This window comes from Triticum urartu, chromosome 4A (assembly GCF_056163025.1).
Source record: "Triticum urartu cultivar PI428250 chromosome 4A, HENAU_Tu73, whole genome shotgun sequence".
NCBI lineage: Eukaryota > Viridiplantae > Streptophyta > Magnoliopsida > Poales > Poaceae > Triticum > Triticum urartu.
In genome coordinates this window covers 383,204,733-383,229,638 of record NC_141876.1, presented here as the reverse complement: position 1 = coordinate 383,229,638, position 24,906 = coordinate 383,204,733, and the positions used below count along the sequence as shown (strand labels likewise).

At 45.7% G+C, this 24,906-nt stretch overlaps 1 protein-coding gene across 1 annotated transcript; it reads left to right on the top strand.

Annotated features, from left to right (window-relative positions):
- The first annotated feature begins 452 nt into the window (after positions 1–452).
- LOC125551708 (fumarate hydratase 1, mitochondrial) lies at positions 453–8,338 on the top strand. The gene is made up of 17 exons (XM_048715005.2): positions 453–760; positions 915–1,032; positions 1,594–1,743; positions 1,993–2,103; positions 2,185–2,268; positions 3,110–3,208; positions 3,305–3,355; positions 3,434–3,483; positions 5,066–5,147; positions 5,570–5,664; positions 5,755–5,821; positions 5,920–5,970; positions 6,817–6,912; positions 7,116–7,214; positions 7,316–7,345; positions 7,434–7,499; positions 8,054–8,338. The coding sequence occupies exons 1-17, from the start codon at positions 612–614 to the stop codon at positions 8,138–8,140; spliced, it is 1,485 nt and encodes a 494-aa protein (XP_048570962.1). The 5' UTR covers positions 453–611; the 3' UTR covers positions 8,141–8,338.
- Positions 8,339–24,906: the final 16,568 nt, after the last annotated feature.

The window sequence follows — 24,906 nt, the reverse complement described above, 5'->3', positions numbered from 1 at the left end:
ATGTCTTTGTTCGCATGAGCTCGAAGTCGCGTTCCCCTCTCCTGCATCGCCCGAGCCTGATTGAGAGGAAACAACCGATTCGATCATTTCTATCAGACTTGACTACGAGATGCCTTAAAATTCGTATGATGCAGGCCAATCAACATGTTTTTGGAGCGGGGGGAGGGGCGGCAGCAGCGACAGCTCTCCAAGCATGTGGGGTCAGCCTTTGTAATATGTGTAGCTAGGGGTCAAAGGATTATCAAAAACCTGTGGGGGCGGCTGACCTCACAGCCACAACGTGGCTTCGCCATTGAGTGGGAGAGGGGTGGGGTGCAGGCCGATCAACAAACACATACTATCAAGTGGGCCAAATTCACATCTAGTGGGCTTGGTCCGGAGGAACAAAGGCTGGCAAACGTGCCCTGGGCGAGACAAAGCTGATCTCTCATAACCAACTTCTCCACCAAGGCAAATAAGGCAACAACCCCGCAGCACCCGAGATCAGCCCATCAAACCCCATTCCTTCTTCTACTCCTCCCTCCCTTCCCCGGTTCCCCGTCCCGTTCACCAGCCGCCGCTTCCCTCCGCTAGGCTCTACGCGACGCAAAAACTTACGAGAGAGGCCGGAGATGGCGATGGTTCTGCGGCGCCTCGCCGGCGCATCAGGCTCGCCTTCGGCGGCTGCACTGCTGCTCCGGCCGGCGCTGACCCGCCCGATCTCCACCGGCTTCCGCGAGGAGCGCGACACGTTCGGCCCCATCCGCGTGCCCAACGACAAGTACGTGGTTGTCCTCTTGATTTACTAGGAGCTCGTGCCATTGATCCGTGGGATTCGTAGCGCCTACAAGTTCCCGTGTTTTGGCTTTTAATCTGTTCGTGTTAAGGATGGCGTGGTTGATCTGGATGTGGCTGCTGTCGTGGTTTTTTGGTAGGTTGTGGGGCGCGCAGACACAGAGATCGCTGCAAAATTTCGACATTGGCGGTGAGCGCGAGCGGATGCCTGTGCCTATCATCCGCGCCTTTGGCGTGCTAAAAAAGTGCGCCGCTAAGGTATATAATCGAGCCTTTTCTCTAATGCCTGCGTGTCTGTGGCTGGAGGGTTGGATGCATTTGGTTGCTTCCCTGTCCTTGAAGAGCATCGCTAGTTGTAGAACAATTTTTTCACTATGTCATGAATGAAAATGTGCACACCTAATTTTGTTTTCTGTAAATAATTATGTAGCCGGCATTTTACAGTAGGAGACCGTTGTCTAAATCTTTCTGGCTGAAAATGAACTAGACTAGACTAGTTCCGTGACAACTTAATATGTTGTTTCACCGAGTAAATGACAAAGAATTATTGCCTTTTATTTATTTTTATTACTGCCACTTTTCAGTTTACTCATAATTTTGTGCAATGGTTAATTGAACACCATATAGGTAAATGTTTTGTATGTTATTAGAAATAAACAGATTGCAATGTTGATAATTTTTTAGATACAGTATTTTGTTTAGTGTGCAGAAGAAGATTCCGAGTAATCCAATGTCTCGTCTAGGTAGTTTGTAGGATGCTTTAACTTAAGTATCATGTATGCCTGGAGGCCTTACTACTTGGTCATTTTACTTTTCAAGGTGAATATGGAGTATGGCCTTGATCCAACAATTGGGAAGGCAATAATGCAGGCGGCTGAGGAGGTTGCAGAGGGAAAGTTGGATGATCACTTTCCGCTTGTTATCTGGCAAACTGGCAGTGGCACACAAAGCAACATGAATGCCAATGAGGTTTATGTCCTACACATGCAGATTCTTTGATGTAATATCTTTTTGTTTAATATTTAATCATCTAATTACGCATTGTGTGGGTTTGCAATCTCTTCCGAGTGTGAATAGTCTAGTGTTCTGATCTGTACTCTATTTATATGGAGAAAAAAAACTCGTTAATGCATTGAGCTGATTCTCATGTAAAGATGCTGTGGGATCAGTTTGGTGTTAATATGCTGTGCCATTATCATTTATGATCTGTTTCTCCAGGTAATTGCAAATAGAGCAGCTGAGATACTTGGACATAAGCGCGGCGACAAGTTTGTGCACCCTAATGACCATGTGAACAGGTCACAGTCCTCGAATGATACATTTCCCACTGTAAGTATTCACTACTTTCTTATCCTCATTTCGTCGTATTTCGCTGCAGAGATTTCTCAGTTGTGTTGATGATGTTTTCAGGTTATGCACATAGCAGCAGCTGTAGAGATCAATTCAAGGTTTATCCCAAGTCTGGAGCAGTTGCATAAGTCACTTCATTCAAAGGTAGAAATTCTTCTCTTTCATTTTGCGAGAATATTAGCTATTTTGCTTGTCTTGTGCCTTTTATATTGTTATTATGCCTATCCTTTCACCGATGGACTTGGTTCTATATATATAAGGGTGTGCCCAGTGCCAAAAGCTTTGTGGGGTCTGGGTAAAAGATTTTGTAGCAGCTATAAATGCATCAGTAATTTAGTACATCTAGGTTTCTATCAGCGAGCCCAACCTTGGATGCTTTTGTTGCTTCTTGAGTAGATGTCGTGGCTGCATTATTGCTCAGCTTACTCCATACAAGCACAGAAGCGCTGTAGTGGCCTACTGTCCTCTCTTTGTTCAAATTTTGAATAAGGCTCGAATGTGGTTTTGACTGTTATGCATCATTTGAGACAAGGTACTATCTGCTAACGGATATAGCTAATAGGCAGCTCTTCAAAAATTTCACGCTGCAATTTTGGGAATGTAAGACTTAACTTCTGCTTATTAGCTCGTTTCTTAGTAACTTGATGCCCCACCCTAATGTCCTTGGTTCTTTTTCAGTTCCAGGCCTGGTATTATCTAACTCTAATCTATTCTTTGTGTTAATCTGTGGGTTGACCTTTTCCTTTCTGTATATGACTGATATAACAATAATGTATGGTTGAAACGAATATCTGTTACCAATTTGTCACTCGAATACTCCCTCCGTCTCAAAGTAAGTGTCTCAACTTTGTACTAGTACAAAGTTGTACTAACCTTGAGACACTTATTTTGGGACGGAGGGGTATCTGTTAAAAATAATGTACGGTGAAACGAATATCTGTTATCAATATGCTGTCCTGATAATTTTTCTAACTTGGTGCCACAGTCTGATGAGTTTAAAGACATCATTAAAATTGGGCGTACACATACCCAAGATGCCACCCCACTGACTCTTGGTCAAGAGTTCAGTGGTTATGCTACACAGGTTGGAATTCTCCCCACATATATTATTGCCTTATTGATCACTATGCATTTTACATCATTAGTGAGCCTTATCGATTGTATTGCACTCTCTTTGCAGGTGAAATATGGAATTGACCGAATTGCATGTACCTTACCAAGGATGTATCAGGTACTGTACTAATGTTCTTTCATTTGTCAAATGGCAGGCGGACATGAGTATCACTGATCATTTTTCCTTGATATGCAGCTTGCTCAAGGTGGTACTGCAGTTGGTACTGGCTTGAACACGAAGAAAGGGTAAACAACAATTATATTGTTTTAGATAAATTGTTACATCTTTCAAGGAAAAAAGCGCTAGGCATTAATTGTGCATTTTGCCACTGCCTAGCGCTTATCTTGCCTAAGCGTATGCCTAGGCACACCTAGCATGATTAAGCACTAGGCATTCTGTTGTTGCCTAGCACCCGGGCACGCTTATGTGCACGCCTAGGTGCATATTTTTTCTTCACTGGTTACATTGATACAACGACAACAAAAACAGTAGCCTTTTGTCCCAGCTCCCAAGCAAGTTGGGGTAGGCTAGATATGAAACCAAACAGAAACATATCTAAAGCAAAGAAGTAAACGATGCATAAAAGAGTAAACTAAGGTCTAAGCCCCTTGCATAAAAGAGTAGCCTTTTGCCACATGGATTGCTGATCTCCATGCAGTCCTATCAAGATCCAAACCTTCATGCACATTCCAATCCTTCTAGTCCCCTTTTACTGCCTCCTCCCAAGTCAGCTTTGGCAGCTTCCTGCCCCTCTTAGTATTTTCGCTACCCTTTAGGATTCCACTAGTAACTGATGTTTCTGGAGGCCTATGTTGGATATGCCCAAACAACCTTAGTTGGCGTTAGACAAGCTTCCCAAACAACCTTAGTCGGTGTTGGACAACTTCTCTTCAATCGGTGCAACTCCTCGCTTTCACTTATTACCTCGTTTACAATTTGGTCCTTTCTTGTATGGCCACACATCGGCCGTAGCATGTGCATCTCTGTGACGCTCATTTGTTGGATGTGTTGTCTTTTAGTGGGCCAACATTCTGCTACATATAGCATCGCAGGTCTAATTGCTGCCCTATAGAACTTACCTTTTAGCTTTTGTGGGACGTTGTGACAAAGGATGCCAGATGCTTGGCGCCACTTCATCCACCCTGCTTTGATCCTGTGGCTAATATAATCGATACCGCCATTACTTTGCAGCACTGATCCCAAGTATCAGAACGTGTCTCTCTTGGGCACTATTTGTCCTTCTAGAATAACTTCTGCCTCCTCGCACTCAGCACCACTAATGTCACACCTCATATACTTGGTCTTAGTCTTACCAGGTCTAAGCCCCTTGGATTCCAAAGTCTGTCTCCATTACTGGATACATTGATATTATCTTTTCAAATCTTTTGTCTTCTCTGAATTATCTCCCTTTTCATGCGTCATGTGCGGAGAGAATCCATGTAACCCGCAATCCAGGGTGTTATGGCCATAATAATCTAGGTGAAGCAAACTTTAGTTTTGTAGTAGTTCAGGTTCAGCTGCTCTCAAATGCCAGGCTAACCTCTGCTGTGAAACCATCTATGTGGTCTTTTGGTCTTAGCTGATGAGGTATGAAGATGTTCAAAATAAGTACTACCACAATTTGTGAAGATTAGTGATTATATATGGTTAACCATAAGTCCATCACCGTATTTGTGTATATTGGATGTAATAACATCTTATATTATGGGACGGAGGGAGTACTTTATTAACATTGACTTTTGTACAGGCTATTCGTTCCTTGCATTTTATAAGCTCTTTGTGCATCCTATTTCTTCTATTTGGTTAAAACTTCATCCCTTCTTGCAGATTTGATGGCAAAATTGCAGCTGCTGTGGCTGAGGAAACAGAACTACCTTTTGTGACAGCAGAGAACAAGTTTGAAGCTTTGGTTAGTGGTTATGTGCACACTTAACCTTAAATTGTCAATAGGGTTGGTCGGTTGAAGGTTCCATGCAAATTCATTTGAGATGACTTTTGCAATTAATTGTGGGTCATATGTTCCCATGATATATTTGGGCAAAAGAACGTCATTTTAAGTAAAGCACAGAAGCATGGATTAGAGCATTTGTCAGCAAATGTTGATTTGTCGAAGATCCAGTAGTTTATTAACCCAGGGCAATTAAGAAACCATTTAGGCTAAGTTGCTAATTGTTTACCTTGCTCTCTGTAATAGCAAATTCCTCCCTTTCCCTGCTTTGATTTTGGTTTTGGATTACAATTTTCTATTGCTTTGCTCCCGCCTCCTAACTCCTTTTAACTGTTGATCTTATTTCATACTTGTGCTAATCTTGTCATTTTTTTGCGTAATAGGCAGCACATGATGCTTTTGTTGAGAGCAGTGGTGCTGTTAACACAATTTCTGCATCTCTTATGAAGATAGCAAATGACATACGCTTGCTGGGAAGGTCACTACAGTTTTCTATTACCTTTTCTGATAATCAATATTTTCGTAATATTTTGAGGAGCTGCACTTAACATTTCCAATATGATCACAGTGGCCCTCGTTGTGGACTTGGTGAACTTATCCTACCAGAAAATGAGCCTGGGAGCAGCATTATGCCTGTAAGCAGTATATCACTCTTTTAATTTGGTTGTTTCAGCATGTTAGTCGATTGCAGCTTTGTTGTCTCCTCTGGTATGTAACTGCTTCTTTCTTTCAGGGAAAGGTTAATCCTACCCAGTGTGAGGCTCTGACCATGGTTTGTGCTCAGGTATGCTACTTGTACCTTATTTTTCCATTTTAATATATCCTTCTAGTCTAAATGATTTTCTGCAATTTGCTCTATGCTTTTGATGCACAAGTGCTGCTTATCTAAAATATCGTTTATTTCCCAACAGTTGTTAAATATTTTCCATAGTGTATAACTATAATATTAAGTTCTGTCGATCTTTATCATAGGTCTGTTTTCAGCTTATGTTTTACATAATTCCTTATTTGCTCTATCTAGCTTTATTAGTTAGGTGTGCAGCAAGACATTTTGAAACTCTTAGGTCTTTTTTACAACACATGATTATTTGTAGAAGATAATGTTTAAGGGCTTTTCTTATACAGAACAGAAGGCTGATAGAATGTGCTATAATAGTATCCTTCATTTGTAGTTTTGTCATGAGTCCCTATTTAGATGCTCAGGTTTATTGTCAAATGTTTAATTTTAAGCAGCGTAGAAGCTATTGTGCAAACTGTTGAAGTGTAAATGTGGATTGCCTAGCCCTTTCCATCAGTTCAGACTTTTGGTTGCGCTGGCTAGTGCATGAATCTTAACACAAACAAGATCTCTATGATTCCTGATGGGACCAGTGTCTAAACCACAATATGCACTATCACCCTTCCGTTTGCATCATCCTTGCTAAAAATATAGGGATATAGGCATATAGCACACATTTGGTGGTATATAAGGAATTCCCCTTGGTTCGCTGTTCGTGTGAATATTCTACTCCCTCCGTTCCAAAATAGATGACTCAACTTTGTACTAAACTTACTATAAAGTTGAGTCATCTATTTTGAAACAGAGGGAGTATATGGTAATCGGTTCTTGTTTGGATTTGTGATACTGCAGGTTATGGGCAATCATGTCGGTGTTACAATAGGTGGTTCAAATGGGCATTTTGAACTGAACGTTTATAAGCCAATGATTGCTGCTGGATTGCTTCGAGTATGATCTCTGTTCTCATGCATTGCACACTATGCTTATTTAATGGATGGAGTGAACTGTCCTTTGAATAACCACACTAAACCCTCTTATTAATCTGCATATTTCTTGTTACTGTGACTTGCCAAAATTTAAACCCCATTTATCTGCTATTGCTTGCATGCATGCTATAATTTGGTTGACACACCATCCCTTTTCTCCAACAGTCATTGAGATTATTAGGGGATGCATCTGTATCCTTTGAGAAAAACTGTGTCAGGGGAATAGAAGCAAACCATAAGAGAATTTCACAATTGTTGCACGAGGTAACTATGTTGATTTGTTTTTAGTTTGATTGCTGCACTATCCTTTTTATCGAGTTCAGATCATTATATTAATTCATTAATTTCTCTGTTATTTTGTACAGTCTTTGATGTTGGTGACATCGTTGAACCCCGTAAGTAAAATGCATTATTTACATTTCTTAACTTAATTCTTGCTGTTCAACCTGTGGGAATTCATGTTTAATTCTCCAATGAATACAGAAAATTGGCTATGACAATGCTGCAGCCGTTGCTAAGAAAGCTCACAAAGAAGGAACAACACTGAAGGTGATTATTGCATCTGTTTGATTTCCTTTGGTCTCTTGGTGCATGTACTCCCTCCGTTCCTAAATATTTGTCTTTTTAGAGATTTCAAATGGACTATCACATACGGATGTATATACACATATTTTAGAGCGTAGATTCACTCATTTTGCTCCGTATGTAGTCACTTGTTGAAATCTCTAGAAAGACAAATATTTAGAAACGGAGAGAGTACTTTGCATCTGTTTGATTCGCTCTGGTCTCTTAGTGCATGTACTTTAGACTAGCTTCCAAGGTCGTGTGAATAACATGCCTTTCATATCTCGGCTGGAATTTTAACAGCCGATTATAAGGCGTAAAATCTCATGATCGTGTTATTTGGATTAGAAGTCTAAATTTCATTACATTACCTATTGTTGGGCTCTTTGGTCTCCTGTTTTAATATGATTAGTTATTACAGTGTATCATAATTAATTCTACTGCTTGCTGATGCTGTGCGCTTAAAATCATGGTACAAGTGTGGATTATATTTAGAATTTATTATTAATCCTGGGTTCCTTCACTTTTTTTGTTACCAGGAAGCTGCTTTAAGCCTTGGAGTTTTGACGGAAAAAGAATTCCATGAACTCGTTGTTCCAGAGAAAATGATTGGCCCTTCTGATTAAAAGCATCCTGTTAGTTATACTTCTCATCGAATCGTTCAGGTTACCACTTCGTGGTTCCTAGCCCATCCGTAAATAAGGCAAGGCAGATTTAACATCTTCATTTCCTCGCCCACTGGGAGAGTTAATTTTGTGCAACTAATGGTGCTGGAGAAGAAACATTTTTTCCTGTTAATCGTACAGGAAGTGTGTTTTGATTTATTGGAACCTTATTGGAAATAGTTTTTTTTCTCCTTGGATATTATCAGGACGCCAACTTTTACCCAACGTGGCAAATGTTGATCTAATAAGTGCTACGTATATTGTAATCATGTTCTTGAAAAATAATTAACTTTCATCTCGAGGACAAATGAAAGGAAAAAATGTACATGAGTTATGTTGTTGATAAGACTAAGGCGACCAAGATCATCTTCAACGGACGCTCTATATAAGCGCCGCGCTGAAATATTAGTGGTTTTTGCGTGTACTGCCGCTCCGGGTGCGCGCGCGCGGCATAACTAGTTCAGCACGTGGGCCGAAATGCCATCGCACGCTGTTTATTTGTTGCGCCTGCTCTCACGCGCTGGACACTCGAGTGTGCGACCCTGTTGCTTTTAACATGATCATCGAGAATGAGCGTGGCCAAAATGTAGACTACTCTCACAATGAGCTCTTGGGACTGTCAGGGTGACCCGTTTTGTTGCCTCCTATCATGCCATTTGACGTGCCAAAATGCATGATGATCTTTAGAAAATGATCTCATTGATGTGTGATGGGCATGGAATGACCGACAAAGAGCATCATGATTTATGCGTTTGATATTGTATTGTTGAACTATTTGTTGTATTGAAAGATAAACTATTTGTTTGGGTTATAATAACAAAATTGAACTATTTATTGTTGATTTATTTTGTTTGTATTTGATCTTCTTAGTTATGTTTGGAGTGCATATATTGTTTGTGCGAGAGCGCGCGCGCAGTTTTTTTGCAGCGCCTGCTAGAGCTACTCATCCACGCTAAAGTTTACAGCGGCCGCTGGAGACACGCTCCGTGCTGTGCAAAAACAGGTAATCGCCGCACTGCAAATGCTTTTTTAGCGTGTTGCGCGTTGGGCGGTTATTGAAAATGCTCTAAGGTGAGCACTAAGTAACGCCTAAAATTTGTAAGGCCAGTGTTTAAAGCGGGCATAAACGCCTTGCGACATTATAAGGCCATGTGCAGTGAGGAGTATGCCTCGGGGGGAAATATCTGGTACTCCCACGTTTAGAATGCTCCTAATGCTCTAAACTTGGTACCACATTTTAAAATATTCAAAAAATTGAAAAAAAATCCAGCACATTGGCACAATATCAATGTATGTTGTTAAAAAAAATTCAAATCAAAATTCAAAATATTGTTCGAGATACAAAAATGACAAAATGGACATCAATGTGATAATGGGCCTAATCTAAAGCCCAACTTATGTTGTGTACTATTTACTATCGAATTTGTCATTTATGTTTGTAAAGTTATGTTTTGAATTTTAATTTCATATTCTTTTTACAACATATTTTGATGTTGTGTCAATGTGCTAGATTTTTTTCAGAATTTTTCAAACATTAAAAAATGTGGTGCCGAGTTTTGGAGCACCAGACCCTAGGGATGAGAGTATCAGATATTTCCCCTCTCCCGCTGCCCTTCTGCAGCGCCGGTGCAACCTGATCTCAAGAAAAAAAAAGTTTTTCTACTTAGGCCTCCTTTGGTTTAGAGGAATCTTATAGGAATTTCATAGGATATGGTTCTATAGAAAAAAATTCCTTTATAGCCCTTTGGTTTGTAGGAATGGAATCCTATTCCTATGGAGGAATTCTTCCTATCCTCCACATTTCATAGGAAAATAAACATTAGCCTAGACTCAATGAAAAAAAAATTCTATGATGTGAATCAAAATCTCCTTTCCTATTCCTATTCATAGGATTGAGATACCTGTCATCTCATTTCCTATAACTCTCATATTCCTATGATTTTTCTACCCTATAAACCAAAGAAGGCCTTAGGCACTCACTTTAGCACGTGCACTCTGTAAAGGGCCTAAACAACGAGTGCGGCGTTTCTATTCCCGAGCTCATCTGCACCCTCCTGACAAAAAAAATCAAAATAAATACAAAAAATTTCAAAAACTTTCAAAATAATTTTGTGTGGTAGAGAAGTTTATGCGTGAGCCGCGTTTTAAATTTCAACTCATTTGGACATCTGAGCAACTCTCAGCAAAAAAAGACAAATTCAGGTCTGTAAAAAAGTTTACTGTTCACACACTGTTCTGACCCGATTTGTTCTTTTTGCTAAGAGCTGCTCAGATGTCCAAATAAGTTGAAATTTGGAACGAACCTCACGAATACAATTTTCTATCACACAAAAAATGTTTTTTTTGAATTTTTTAGTATTTATTTTGATTTTTTTTAACCGGGTGCAGATGAGGCTGGGCACCGAATTGGATTTTTGCTAAACAATGATGAGTTTAGTTTCTTATTCCTCTTCGTGTGTTGTACTTGTAACACATTGGAGAGGGGCGTTTTGGCCGGGAACATATGCTCCTGATTTTTAAAATGTATTTTAAATGTATTTAGAAATGTCATAAAATTCTGACAATAAATTTCACGCGTATATCATAACATTCTAAGTGCTCACAAAATCATTTCTGGAAAATAGGCAGCTTTGAAAAAAAACTTTGAGAAAATGACAACTTTTGTGCCGCATATGAAAAAAATAAAGTTCGGTGTTAAAAAAGGCATTTCATGAGACATTTTTTGTCCTTTTACACAAGCCACAAAAAAATATCAGTTTTATGCAAAACTTGCATGCACACATAGAATATCGAGATCACGTCAAAATTTTGTTCGGAACTTTTTGCATTTGAAATGTTTTTTTCCCAATGGCAAGAGCATATGCTCTCATGTGCCAAAGTGAATTTCTGGTTATTTATTTCCTTTTGATGAACTATCGGATAGATCGGTAATACAAGCATAAACGAAGGTTGAGGATGACAAACTCTTTACAACCTCAAGTACTAGTCCGGTCTGGGGAGTTATTTGAAAATTGCGAGTGGCTACAAAGATCAAAGTGCATATGTGGAGAGCTTTGTTGGTGCTATACCATGCCGTGGAGTTTTGGCAAATAGACACGTGACCACAAGTTCACTAGCTGGTTGAGAAGTTAAGTAACCTCCTCTCGCCCTCTCGCCCTCTCTCCGTGCCGGCGGCTACTCCGGCCCCGGTGGCCACCTCCCCCCCGCCATCTCCACTCCTGAGCCGGCGTCCAAGCATGGCTGAGAGGGTCTCGCTGTCTGCGGCGTCTTCCGACATGCCGCCGTCTCCCCCCTTCCTCTCTCTCTGTGCCCTAGGCCGGTGCTGCGGTCGCTTCTGGTGGTTCCCGACGTGGTGGGCACGGCGCACGGGCCAATCGTGCAGGGCGCGTCTTCCCGCCCCGCGGAGGCGTTGCGGCCGGAGTGGCAGACCCGTGGTGGCCGGGGGAGGGGGAGGGGGGCATGGGGCCGTGCCGGCAGTCGCCGCCTCGCCAGATCCGGCGGTCCCCTCCTGGTAGGTGGCCAGGCGTCCTTCCCTCCTCCAGGCCGCCGCGTGGGTGCATACCGGCGATGCTCATCGGCTGCTGCTACAACTGCAGCGATGAGAGGCACATCTCGGCCATGTGCACCAACCCGCCGGTGTGTGTGCGCTGCGAGGAGGCGGGGCACATCTCAAAGGGCTGCACTTTGCCGCGCCATCGTCCGCGTCCGCGCAGTTCATCTCCGGAGGATCGGCCTAGGCCGGCGGCGGCGCTCCGGCCTCGGCTGTCGCCTTCCTCGCCGGTTGGGGCGCCGCCCGCGCCGGTTCCGCCGGCCCTGGTGCGGCGGGCCCCCCCGCGTCTGCCGCCTCCTCCGTCGGGTCCGCCCCCTCCGGGCGTGGCGCGTGTCGGGGTCTCGTGGAGCCAGGTGGTCCGGTCGGGGGCTGAGTCGGTGGCCAGTGTGGCTGGGCCGGGCTTCTCGGTGCCCTTTGCGCCGGCCGGTGCCGTCGTGCAGGGCGTGTCTTCGGGTGCTTCGCAGACCGTGGTGGATAAGCAGGTGGACTGCTGTTTCATGGAGACTGGTCCGGATCTTCGGGCCATGGAGGAAGAGCAGTCTCGAGCGGTGCTGGTCTCGGTGGTCGGTTCGAGGCGGCTGGCGGATCTGGCGGCGGTGGCGGCCGTCATCGTGGAGGAGTTCGAGCTAGGGCCGTTGGACATATCAATTAGGGCATTCGATCCGGAAGATTTTTCTGATCCTCTGTCGCTCGGTGGAAATCAGGAACATGATGGTTAGCCGACGTAGGGCGGGCACGCCGCAGTTCGACCTCTTGCTCAGTCCGTGGTTGCGCGGTGCTGGGGCGACGGCGATCACCATGCCTTTCCTAGTGCCGCTGGTGCTGCGGGGCGTGCCGACGAACGCCTGGACCAGGAGAATGGTTGAGACTCTGGTCCATGGCATGGGCATTGTGGTCAAGGTGGGGCGTCTACGGAGGCGCGGAATGACACGTCGAGGCTTCGAGTTTGGCTACGCACGGACGACTCGGCGAGGATCCCATCCCGGCGAATCCTCGTTGTGGAAGAACCGGGCGGGAGGGGTGCTCGGGCTCTGGGAATGGTCGACGCGCCAGATGCACTGTGGTACCCGATCTCCATTGATCAGGAAGATGGAGCCGTTCGGTTGGGGCCGCAGGCGGATGCGCCGCCGCCGCCTCTGCTGCCTTCGCCGCCGTCGTAGGGGAGTGATCGCGATGGACAGGGTGCCGCCGGGGCTCAGGGAGGCCGTGGCCCTCTGGCGGATGGGGTGCTGGCGCGGCGTTCGGATACGCCCTGCGGCTCGCCGGCGGCAGCCTCGTCGGCGGGATTGGCGCCAGTCCAAGGGCGTCAAAGAGAATTTCAAAATGGTCTCCTGGATGGTCAACAAAGGAAAATTGGCGGTATGGGTTCGCGGGTAGATGACTCGGCCTGCGCAATCATGGGGCCAGGTGAGACAGAGCCGGTCAGCTCGGAGGGTTCAATTGGTCCGTTAGTGGCTGGCACTATGGGAGCTCGGATTGGTTGGTGGGAACCGAGTTCGGTGGAAAGTGTGGTGGGGCCAAACAGGGAGGTGGTTGGGCCTCGGGTGGAGTGTGGCTTCTCGAGGCTTGGCAGCAATGGCAGGCTCGGTCTGGAGTTGTCGCAGCAGGATCGCCTGGCTACCATTGGCTCTCCGAGCGCCGAGGGTAGCGGCGGGCCCGAGGACAGTGCTGTGCAGCCTGTGGAGGATCAGGAATCGCTGTCTTCGCCTCAGGCGGCGCCGGTGCTCAGGTTCGGGCAGTGGGCCCTAACCATGCAGGAGGAGGAAGCGACAAACGAAATGGCTGGTAACGGGATTTGCATGAGAACCGAGGAGGATCGGATCGCTTCTACCGGCTCGGGATTGGTGGAATCTTGGGCCAGAGATTCAGCGATAAGTGGGCCCGAGTTGCATGTGGATGGGACGTATCCATGCACGCAGGCTGTTGGGGAGGGCTGGTTTGCGGTGAGTCTTTTCGAGCAGGCTGGCACGCTGCTGGCGGGCGCGGCCGAGTTCGAAACGCGTCCGGCCTCCACGTGTGGCCATGATATGCGCGGAGCTCAGATAGGCGCTATCCCCCTTGTTGGCACAGCCGGTCAGCAGGAATCCCCCTCAAAAGCAAAGGAAGCCAAGGCAGAAGCGGGTGCCGGTTTCCTCCCCACATCGAAGTGTCAGGGCGGCCAAGGGTGGGCGAGTGTCGAAGGCTTCCAAGCAGCAGGCGGTACTCATCAGGAAACTGTGCCTTGCGCATGAGGGAGATGTGATCTCGGATGAGGCTCTTCAAGCCTACGTTGACTTGTTTGACAAGCCACTGGTGGAGAGCCACTTGAAGGCAATTCTGGCCTTGTTCGGTTGGGATTCGGAAGCGTTGCCGCTGGTGGGAGAGGAGGACGGGGTGATGGTTGGGTCGTAGTGCCGTGGTGCACCAGGGTGGTCTTGGTGGGTGTGTGCGATGGCCGCACAACCTCCTAAAATTTTGGTGTGGAACGTGCGTGGACTTAACTCCATGTCACGGCGTAGCGCGTTTTTTCAGGTCGTGGAGGCGGCTAGGGCTAGCGTTGTATGCCTTCAAGAGACAAAGATGGAGATCATGTCGAATGAGCTTGTAAAGAAATGCTTGGGTAATAGATTTGAGGACTTTTACTATGTGCCAGCTGTAGGCACACATGGCGGCATTCTACTCGCGTGGGATAAAATGGTGGTGTCGGCCTCCAATAGGCATGTCACGGAGAACTCAATTACGACGCTCTTCAAGCAGGGCGAGGTCATGTGGTGGTTGACGGGTGTGTATGGTCCTCAGAGTGATGCAGATAAGGTGGAGTTCTTGCATGAACTAAGAGAGGTGCGTGATCTTTTGGTTAACCCAGAAGACAAGAATAATACAATGATCAACAGGAGAATGATGGCTAGGTTCCGGTCGTTTCTCAATGCCTTGGAACTTGAGGAGTTATACTTGAATGGCAGGAGGTACACGTGGTCAAAAGAAAGGAGAAACCCCACCCTACAGAAAATTGATCACATTTTCGTTACCAACTCCTGGAAGGACATCTTTCCACGGAACTTGTTGACGGCTCTTGGCACGGCAGTCTCGGATCATTCCCCCCTCTTTGTGGATTTGGACGTGGATTTTCACGTGGGCAAGCGCTTTAAGTTTGAAAGCTTCTGGCCGAAGGCCGAGGGCTTTCTTGATGTAGTACAGGAGGCTTGGAATGCAGTGCCGCCGGAAGGAAACCCTTTCTTGGCCCTGGATAGCAAGCTTCATGCGACGGACAAAGCTTTGCAAAGGTGGAGTGACAAGTGGATTGGAAATGTCAAGCTTCAAATTTCCTTGGCGATGGAGATCATTGGTGGACAAGGCTGCAGACTCGCGCCAGCTGGCGGATAACGAGCATGGCTTGAGGAAGTTACTAAAGAGGAAGCTACTTGGACTCTGTTCGCTTGAGAGAACCATTGCGAGGCAGCGTTCAAGGATTTGGCAACTTAAAGAGGGGGAGGCAAACACGGCTTTCTTCCAGTGTCAGGCAAGATACATGCAAAAGAAGAATGTGATTCCTTCTTTGAGCCACGAGGGGGTATTGTACACGGGGCAGGAGAGCATAGCGAAGGTGGTGGATGACTACTACGATGCATTGTTCGGTGTCTCGGCTCGGCGGCTGACATCAATCAACTTGGACATGTCGGACCTCCCCTCTATGGATCTTGCGCACCTCGAGGCCCTGTTTGAGGAGGAGGAGGTCGAGAGGAGTATTAAGGAAATGTCGTTGGACAAGGCACCTGGCCTAGACGGTTTCACTGGCCGTTTCTTTGTTACATGCTGGCATATCATCATGCATGATTTCATGACGGCCCTGTGGCAGTTCCATACGGGTGACATGAGAGGGTTGGCTTCTATTAACAAGGCGCTAGTTTCCCTCCTCCCCAAGATCCAGGGAGCGGTGGATGTGAAAGATTTTAGACCGGTGTGCCTTATAAGTGGACCAGTGAAGATCTTCGACAAAATTTTGGCATTCAGGCTTGCGGTTGACCTGCCGAGGATGGTGGGGCACCACCAGTGTGTATTTGTGCGTGGCAGATCACTACATGACAATTTTATGTTGGTGCGAGGCACAGCTAGGAGATTGAATGCGTTGAAGCGCCCATCAGTCCTTCTTAAACTGGACATCACGAAAGCTTTTGATACAATCCAATGGCCTTTCCTTCTTCAAGTTTTACAGAGATTGGGATTCGGAGCCAAATGGATTACGTGGATATGTGGATTGTTGGCAACCTCCTCCACAAGGATCACAGTTAATGGCATGCCTGGTAGGCCGATCTTGCCATGCCAAGGCTTCAGACAAGGAGACCCCCTTTCACCTATGCTATTCATCTTGTGCATGGAGCCTCTGCGAGCTCTTTTCCAGTTTGCAACGGAAAGGGGGCTCCTGGCGCCGTTGGCACGTTCGGGGATAAAACAACGAGTTTCCATGTTTGCTGATGACGTGGTCGCCTTTCTCAAGCGAATTGGAAGCACGGACTTGTGATGCTATTCTGAAGCTTTTGGCCAAGCCTCGTGTTTGGTGGTGAATTGGAGCAAAAGCTTGGCTATTCCGATTAGATGCTCGACGGAGGAGAGGGATTTGGTGGTGAATATCTTGGGCTACTCCGCTGGCACGTTTCCGTGCAGATATCTCGGCCTCCCTCTAACCCTGAGGAGGCCAACGGCGGCGCAGCTCCAGGATCTGGTAGACAAGGTTGGGGATGCGCTACCGTTGTGGAAGGCCTCCCTACTCCCAAAGAGTAGCCGCATGCTGCTAATTCATCGGTGCTGTGTGCGATCCTTTTGCACTCCATGCTGGCGTTGGATTTGCCCGCAAAGACAATTTCTGCGCTATCTAAGATTTGCCGTGGTTTCTTGTGGTGTGGTAAGAAGGAGGCCGCGGAGGCAACTGCTCAGTATCATGGGAAATGGTGTGCAGGCCCAAGTGGGCGGGTGGCCTAGGGTTGGCGAACTTGAAGTGGCTCAATAAGGCCCTTCAAGCGAGATGGCCGTGGCTGCAGAAATTCGACAAAGGAAGACCATGGGCAGAGTTTCAAATCAACGTACCGGTGGAGTCGGAGGCTTTGGTGCAAGCAGCGGCAGTTACGACTTTGGGAGATGGAAAATCCACCTTGTTCTGGGAAGATAAATGGTTGGATGGCTCCCGCGTACGGGATCTCGCGCCATTGATTTACGATAGAAGTCCTCGGAGGACGAGAAGGTTATTGACGGTCTCAGATGCACTCGACAACAACAGGTGGGTGACGACCATTGGCCCGGAGCTCTCGGCAGAGGCGCTGTGGTAGTTCTTGGGGCTGTGGGCCAGATTGGAGGAGGTGCAGCTCATTGATGGAGTTGAGGACACAGTGCGGTGGAGTTGGGAGAGCAACGGCCAGTTCTCGGTGCGGTCGGCGTATGCGGCGAGGTTCTCGGGTCTTCAGGTTTCGCCAGAGGCCAAGTTTATATGGAGTTCATGGAAACCTCTCCGCTGCCGCTTCTTCACGTGGTTAGCGTTGAAAAACAGGTGTTGGACCTCGGATCGGTTGGCTAGACGAGGGCTACCTCATCAAAGTGCCTGCCCCCTTTGCGACCAAGAGGAGGAAACCATCGAGCACCTCATGCTAGGGTGTGTGTTTGCAAGGTAAATCTGGCAGTGGTTGGGGCTGATCACTGGTACTCTGGGTTTGGAGCCACTGGAGGGGGCAGAGCTAAGGGCTTGGTGTCTCCGACAAGAGTCTGTTGGGCACAACAGAAAAACGAGGAGAGCGAAATGCCTCTTGGTAATGTGGATGATCTGGAGGCATAGGAATGACATTGTATTCAACGGAGCTACGCCCTCCGTATCAAGAGTACGACAGAGAATTATGGAGGAGGCCATGTTGTGGGATAAGGCGGGGCTATTCCATAACGGGGCTAGAAGAGAGATGGATGGGGTGGAGGTAGCCGGGTGGGAGGAAGAAACATAGGAAGGAGTAGGCCCGGAGGGTGTGGGTGGTGCCGGAAAACCGGCATGTAAATATCTCTTGTAATTAAGACTTTGGGAAGTCTTTCCCCTTCTCCTTTAATGAATGATACGCATGCTTGTGCGTATTTGAGAAAAAAAGAAGTTAAGTAACGCAAGACAGTTCGATACGTGAGAAATTTTTGCAAATAACGTGTTCATTTTTCACAGGAACTAATGTGGCGATTGGTTAATTTGGTTATTAATTCCAACACGGAAAAGTACAGTTATACTGCATTGATTTCCATAGTATAAAATACATGGCCATAAGAGTAGGATGAGCAAAATGGAGAGAAAAACTGACCTTTAAATGAAACATAAGACATGGTTTCAACATTTGCACTATAGTTGCATACAAAAAAAATTAATACTCCATCTGATCAACCTAAGTTCAAAAACATGACACTTATTTTGAATCGGAGGGAGTAGTATTCAGTTAGCAACACCCTAAGGTACCGAACAAGGTGTTGAAGAATAAGAATAGATCTTTCACAAAAAAATCGAATAAGAATATATCAACTCACGATCTTAATCTGGCAGAACTTAGAAGGAACTCCATAACTGGATCATGTAATCTGAGTACAACATTATAGTAGATCTTATGAAATATGGCTTGATTATTCACAAAAAAATTGATAGATGAATAAAACTATTACTTGTATTATGTTTAGAATAGGGTACATGGCTACATATATTGGTACAAACCAACTTAGACTAGATATTACAAACTGACTTGGACTAGGAAACTTGCGATCCAAGGAATAGTCTAACATCCCCCCAGTATGAACGGGAGGCTCGATGACGTTGAGACTGGAATGTATGTCTTGAAATGGCTTAGTAGCAAGTCCTTTGGTGAAGATGTCGGCAAATTGAACCGTAGTAGGAACATGGAGCACCCGAACTTGTCCAAGAGCCACCTTCTCTCACTACAAAAAAATACACTTCCGTGATGATATGTGTTTGTCACAGTAGGTCGCTTTTTTTGTCATGCATGTACATCCATGACAAATTTATGACAGAATCAAGATAGTCATACCTATGCTGTCGTAGAAGTGTTCCATGACATTACCAAAATTATCATCATGGAAGTGTCCACTTCCATGACAATAAATCGCGCGTCACAGAAGTGCTTTCGTCAAGGGTGACCGACACGTGGCATCCACCGTAATGGAACGCCGTTAAGCTACCGGGTCGGGTTTTGGATCCGATAACCCGTTAACAGCCTCGACCAATGGGGATTTTCCACGTGTAAAATCATCATTGGGTAGAGGAAACACGTGTCGGCTCATCGGTGGGACATATGTCATCCACTCACTGGACAGAAGGCGCCTATGATACGTCGACACGTGGCACGGCCCAACAGTGGCCCATTCCTGTGAAAAGGCCGGCCCATTTGACTTGGTCAAAAGCTGGCGGGCCGGCCCATGGAAAGCGTGTTAACGGCCTGTTCACATATAGCCCATTTACAGCCCGCTAACCCAAGGCCCATTACGCCCTATCCGAATTAGGCCCAGTAGCATCATCTGGGCTGTCCAATATGATTCCAGCCCGTTTTCACTTCTGGCCCATGTATAGCCCATGACGTCTTTCGGCCCATATGAGGCCCTTTGTAACTCTTGGCCCATTAGCGGCCCATGCTGAAACTGTCCCGTAATGGACAGTGTATTACTTTACACCCATTAACGGCCCATGGTGAAACTGGCCCATAATGAACAATGTATCACTTTATACCCATTAACGGCCCGTTATTCCGTTGGGCCGTTTCCAGCCCAAGTTAACTTTCGGCCTTCTGAGGGCCCATTTATTCTTGGGCTCATTTGCAGCATTCGGTTACTTACGGCCCCTTACTGTCATTTTCTGTTTGTGGGCCAAATTCAGCCCGTCGTTATAGTCAGCCCGTTTGTGGACCATTAGTCTATTGGGCCATTTTCATAGCATCACCAAATACGGCATATTAACGGCCCGTTATGGTCATCCCATAAAACGTACGATTTCCATTAAAGGCCCGTCTACGGCCCATTAAAGGCCCATACAAGACCCATAAATGAGCCGGCGGCCCATGGATCCTACGAGACGTACAAGGCCCATGGATCCTACGAGACATACAAGGCCCATGGATCCTACGAGAGGTAGAAGGCCCATGGATCCTATGAGACGTAGAAGGCCCATGGATCCTATGAGACGTAGAAGGCCCATGGATCCGACGGCCCGTGAAGGGCCATGGTCGGGCGAATTGGCCCCCGTTTGAACAATATAGCATATTCAAAGAATTATCCTACTCAATACTATCACCTCTAAAAAGCCTACACTATTACAACAAAGAGATCAAGGCATAGAAAGGTAGAATAATCCTACACTATACAATAAAGAAATTACAGCCGATTATACCCACTGGGCAAATACAACTCATACATCATGGACGCGCATCAACTTAACTCCATTTGAACTATAATCTCTTCAGAAAATAGGATTGGCCGGATTCAGATAGCACAAATTTCAGTATGCAAAATCTCCAATTCCTTCATGGTTACCTCAGTGTCTTGTTTCATTTTTTGACTCCTGCATCTAATACCTGCATGTCCAGTCTCAACTTGTTGATTATACGTTGACAATCATGTACACGTTGTCTTGCCACCTCTAGTTGATGCTCAAGAACATGAGCACATTCCAATTCCAATCCATAATCATTCGGTAACGGCCATGCCGCACTGCTCGCAGATCTTTGTGTTGATGTCACTTCATCTTGAAATGTTTCTGTAAGTACACATGACTAGGGAAAAATTATAGTTACAACAGTGAAGCGAACAAGACACTATTTTGTACTACATGGAAAAACAGGACTGACAATAATGTTACATGTCACTTTCAAAAAAAAAATGTTACACGTCATGAAGCATAAGTAGGTGATATTTTAAAAATTATAAAAAAGATAGTCTGTGCAGCCCGCATACAGAAATCCCTCTTAGCTCACCAAAGGAGCATGATGTTGGGGCCCAATCAAAAACACAGACAAGTTACAAATTTAGACAACATGTTGCGTATAAGTAAGCAAGCAGTTGGCCATTATGTGCCTCAATTAAAGTCTTAGGGAGCATAATGAACAACAAAGGGTTTCATACAAACATACTACAACAGGCAAAACTATGCAATCATTAGCGTAGTATAAACTAGATTGTGAGCCTCATGCAATAATAGTTGTTTAATAGACTTCAAAGCTTCAGGCACACTTCGGCAGAGTAATTAAATGGTAAGGCCTTTAATTATGTCAACTAATAGTGATAAAAGTACTGAACATCAGGCATGATTATTTGGGCATCTCATTAACTGAGGACAAATAAAGCAATTGAAAAGAAAAATTAACTATGCCTGAAACAAACAAGGAATTGGACTATTGAGTTGCATACAGTGACTTACCTTAGCAAGTTGAAGAGGCTTAGCGCAGCTCCTACTTCTCTTGCAAGGCTCCTTCCTAACATCTTGTACTTGGAAATCCTCAATCTTATCTTCATTGCACCCCCTCTGCAAGGTGACAGAAACTAGTTACTCGTCTCCTTGGAAGATAAATATGCATACTTTCCAGTCTGTGAACACAAAAGAATGAGATTATAACAAAACAACACCACATAATGAAACATGCCGCATCTCTTGCACTTGCACACAATGAAATGAGCATTTACTATGTCTACACCATGTAAAAACTAGGCATACCTTCGAACTGGATCTCCAGGTACTCTTGGAGAGCCTACTGTAGTGTACAACCAAACCTTTTATGTCACCTATGAGTTAGACAAGGCCCCACTATAGCAACCCTTAGTGTTTAAATCGTTGACAATCTCTGTTAGAGTGTTATGTCAAGAACAACAAGTAATCAAAGCAAACAGTCCTAGTATGGCTGGCTGATGCAAACAAGCAATTGAACAGATGTGTGAGCAAATCTTACATATAAAAGAAGCAAAGAAGGAGGCTTAAAGACCATCACTTGACTGACCAGATTTAAGGGGCATTTAAACATCATGTGCAACGTATGAACTAACATAAACATTGCATATTCCAGATTCTACAATGGAATGCACATGTATTAGGTTATGCCATGTATGATGATGCCTAAATGTACAGATAGCAGGCAGGAGTGATTCATCATTGCACGCACAATCGAATTGCAGGTTAAGGGCCAGTTCGATTCCGCCTTTTCAGGGCACATTGTCAAAATAAGCCATAAAAGATGTAAAGAAGTCATTTTGGATTTATGGGCTTGGGCTTAACTAATTTCGCTTTGGAGGGGGGTGTTTCGGGTAGAACCTCACTAAAAATTGAAGGGAAGGGGAATAGTGAAAGGACTCTGTTGTCTGCCTATATTACACTCAAAATGCAACTGCTGACGCCCGTGTCACACCTGACCCTCAAGTAAAAACAAACACGCAAGCATTCATTGCCCTGCCCGCTTGCATCTCCTGTCCCCTTTCCCTCTACCTCGATCCCCTGCCTGCAGCACTAGGGTTCCTCCAGCGAGTCGTCGCCACTGGTCCCATCTGGCCTTGTCCTCGACGATGCTATGTCCATCTAGGCTACATGGCCGGCGGGTAGGGAAAATCTCCTTTGCTTCTCCTCCCTCTGGCGCCACCCCTCATTCTCATGGTCTCCAGCAGCTGCTCCACTGTGGTTCGTCCAACACACTACTCCGGCGGACACTGCACAACTACGGCTGATGCCACACTGCGGCAGAAGGCACCTTATTCCCCCTCCCCTCCTCCCAGGCCATGGCCTTGAGGTGCTGTTGAAGGATGAGCTCATCCAACAAGGTGAGGATCTCCTCTGATTTTTTGCCAAATTTTCATTCTGATCCACTATACGATGAATTGCTATGAGCTGCTCCTGCTGCTGCTATATGATGCATTGCTATGAGCTGCTCCTGCTGCTGCTATATGATGAATTGCTATGAGCTGCTGCTGCTGCATGATGAGTTGGTATGAGCTGCTGCTGCTATATGATGAATTGCTATGAGCTGCTGCTGCTATATGATGAGTTGCTACAAGCTACTTCTGCTGCTGCTATATGATGAGTTGCTACAAGCTGCTCCTGCCGCTGCTATATGATGAATTGCTATGAGCTGCTCATGCTGCTGCTATATGATGAATTGCTATGAGATGCTCCTGCTGCTGCTATATGATGAATTGCTATGAGCTGCTGCTTGTATATGATGAATTGCAGACTGCTGCTGCTGTATAATGAGTTGCTATGAGCTGCTGCTGCTATATGATGATTTCAGGTGGTGCTGCTATACGATAATAACCAGCCACTTGGACCATCAAATTTCAATAAATAATTGTTCTTCATTTAAATGTGGGTCATGCGTTCTTCATTTAAATTAGGCAATGGGATCTCTATGGAAAACATTGACCAAAGTAGATTGTGCCAAGTAGATGGTATCTTTGTATTTGCATTTTGAGCAAATAGTGACGGTCTGTTTTCCTATCATATTAATTACTGCACTTGGTTCAATTTGTGATGTTTGCAAGTCAAATTAATTTCCATATGGGCAGCAAAATGAAAAAATAATAATGCAATCTAGACTTTCCACTGATCATACCAAAGATAAGCTGAAAATGCAATGAAAAGAATTGGTTGGCTTATTACATGAAGCTTATATTCACATGTGCTTATTTTCTTAGGATAACTCGTAATAACTGTCTCTAAGAAGCTTGGCTAATAGAACTGGCATACAAATAACATGTCACGATGATTGCAATGGAGGAGTGACGTACCATGGCACACTGTATAGGCTCACCGCTGCCTCTCCTTTTTTTGCGATGTTCCATGAAATTGCCACATACATCTTGTACTTTTTCATTGTGTAACCCTATCTGCAAGTTGACATGGCTAATTTCAGACATCTCTACATGATACTACATTGCATATCCCTTGCGCATATTTAAACCACCAATTAACGATTGTGTGCGTACCATAAACTAGCCATGACTCTGTACGCTGGACTAGCAGGCACTCTAAGGGAGCCTAATGTAGTGCACTGGAATTCCTACATGCCACCTATGATTTTGTGTAATGTATTGCCCCTGTTCGTAAATATATGTATTTGTAGAAATTCCAGTATGGACCACATACAGATGTATATAGATGCATTTTCGAGTGTAGATTCACTCATTTTGCTCCGTTTGTAGCCTATAGTGGAATCTCTAGAAAGACTTATATTTAGGAATGGAGGTACGAGGTAGTATCATGTATGACATCTACATAACTAATTTAGCAGCTAGTAGTAGAAATCATTGTCTGCACAAAGGGATTGCTGGTCGAAAATCCTAGCAAAGCACGCTGGCAGGCACAGAACAATACAAGAGAGAGAGACGCGCTTACAAGATCATAGCAATGCCTCAGTCCAGGATCTTGGTTGGCCAAGCTGTTAGATCCAGAAGAAACATCGTCCTTGTAGTTTTTGCCAGCTGCATAACAGGTAACAGTGACCGGTTAGTATATTTGAATTACATCGGGCAGGTGATGCTGGACGGGTTTAAAGGTGACAAGTACCTAGGCCGTGGCGGGTGCTTGGCATCTCTCCAGACTGTGGGAATCAGGTTAGAAACGTCGAGGGTGATGACGCTGCGCTGGCTGTCGGGGTCCGGTAAGGAGATCTAGAACCGTCGAGTAAGATGTTTGTGGAGCGGCTCCGGTAGGGTGGACTACGGTGTGGGCGAAGCAGATCTATGGTCGTGGACGAGGGCATAGGTGAAGCTGCTCCGGTGGTTGGGTTAAGGATGGTGTCGACGATGCGGATCTGCGGCCGTGGACGGGGCGTCAGAAGCTGCTCCGGTGGTTGGGTTAAGGGTGTGTCGACGATGCAGATCTGCGGCCGTGGATGGGGCGTTAGAAGCTGCTCCGGTAGGTTGGATGAGGGTGCGAGGAAGAGATCTGAGGCCGTGGACTTGTGAGTTGGCAAAGCGGCCCCGGTAGGGTTGAGAATGGTATAGGCGAAGCTACTCCGGTAGGGTTGAGGAAGGTGGCGGCGAAGCGGCTCCGGTAGGGTTGAGGAAGGTGTCGGCGAAGAGGATCAGAGGTCGTCGACGGGGGCATCGGTGGGGCGGCTCCGGGGGGTGTGGACGAAGCGTCTCCGGTGGGGAGTACGAATGAGCCGCTGCAGATGCGCGGTGGTTGACGAGACTACCGGCGAAG

Bases quoted from the DNA above. Each gene is read 5' to 3' on its own strand.
- LOC125551708 (XM_048715005.2), top strand. From the start codon at position 612: ATGGCGATGGTTCTGCGGCGCCTCGCCGGCGCATCAGGCTCGCCTTCG. The intron at 2,104-2,184 runs GTAAGTATTCAC...TGATGTTTTCAG, and splicing joins CGAATGATACATTTCCCACT to GTTATGCACATAGCAGCAGC. The intron at 2,269-3,109 runs GTAGAAATTCTT...TTGGTGCCACAG, and splicing joins ATAAGTCACTTCATTCAAAG to TCTGATGAGTTTAAAGACAT.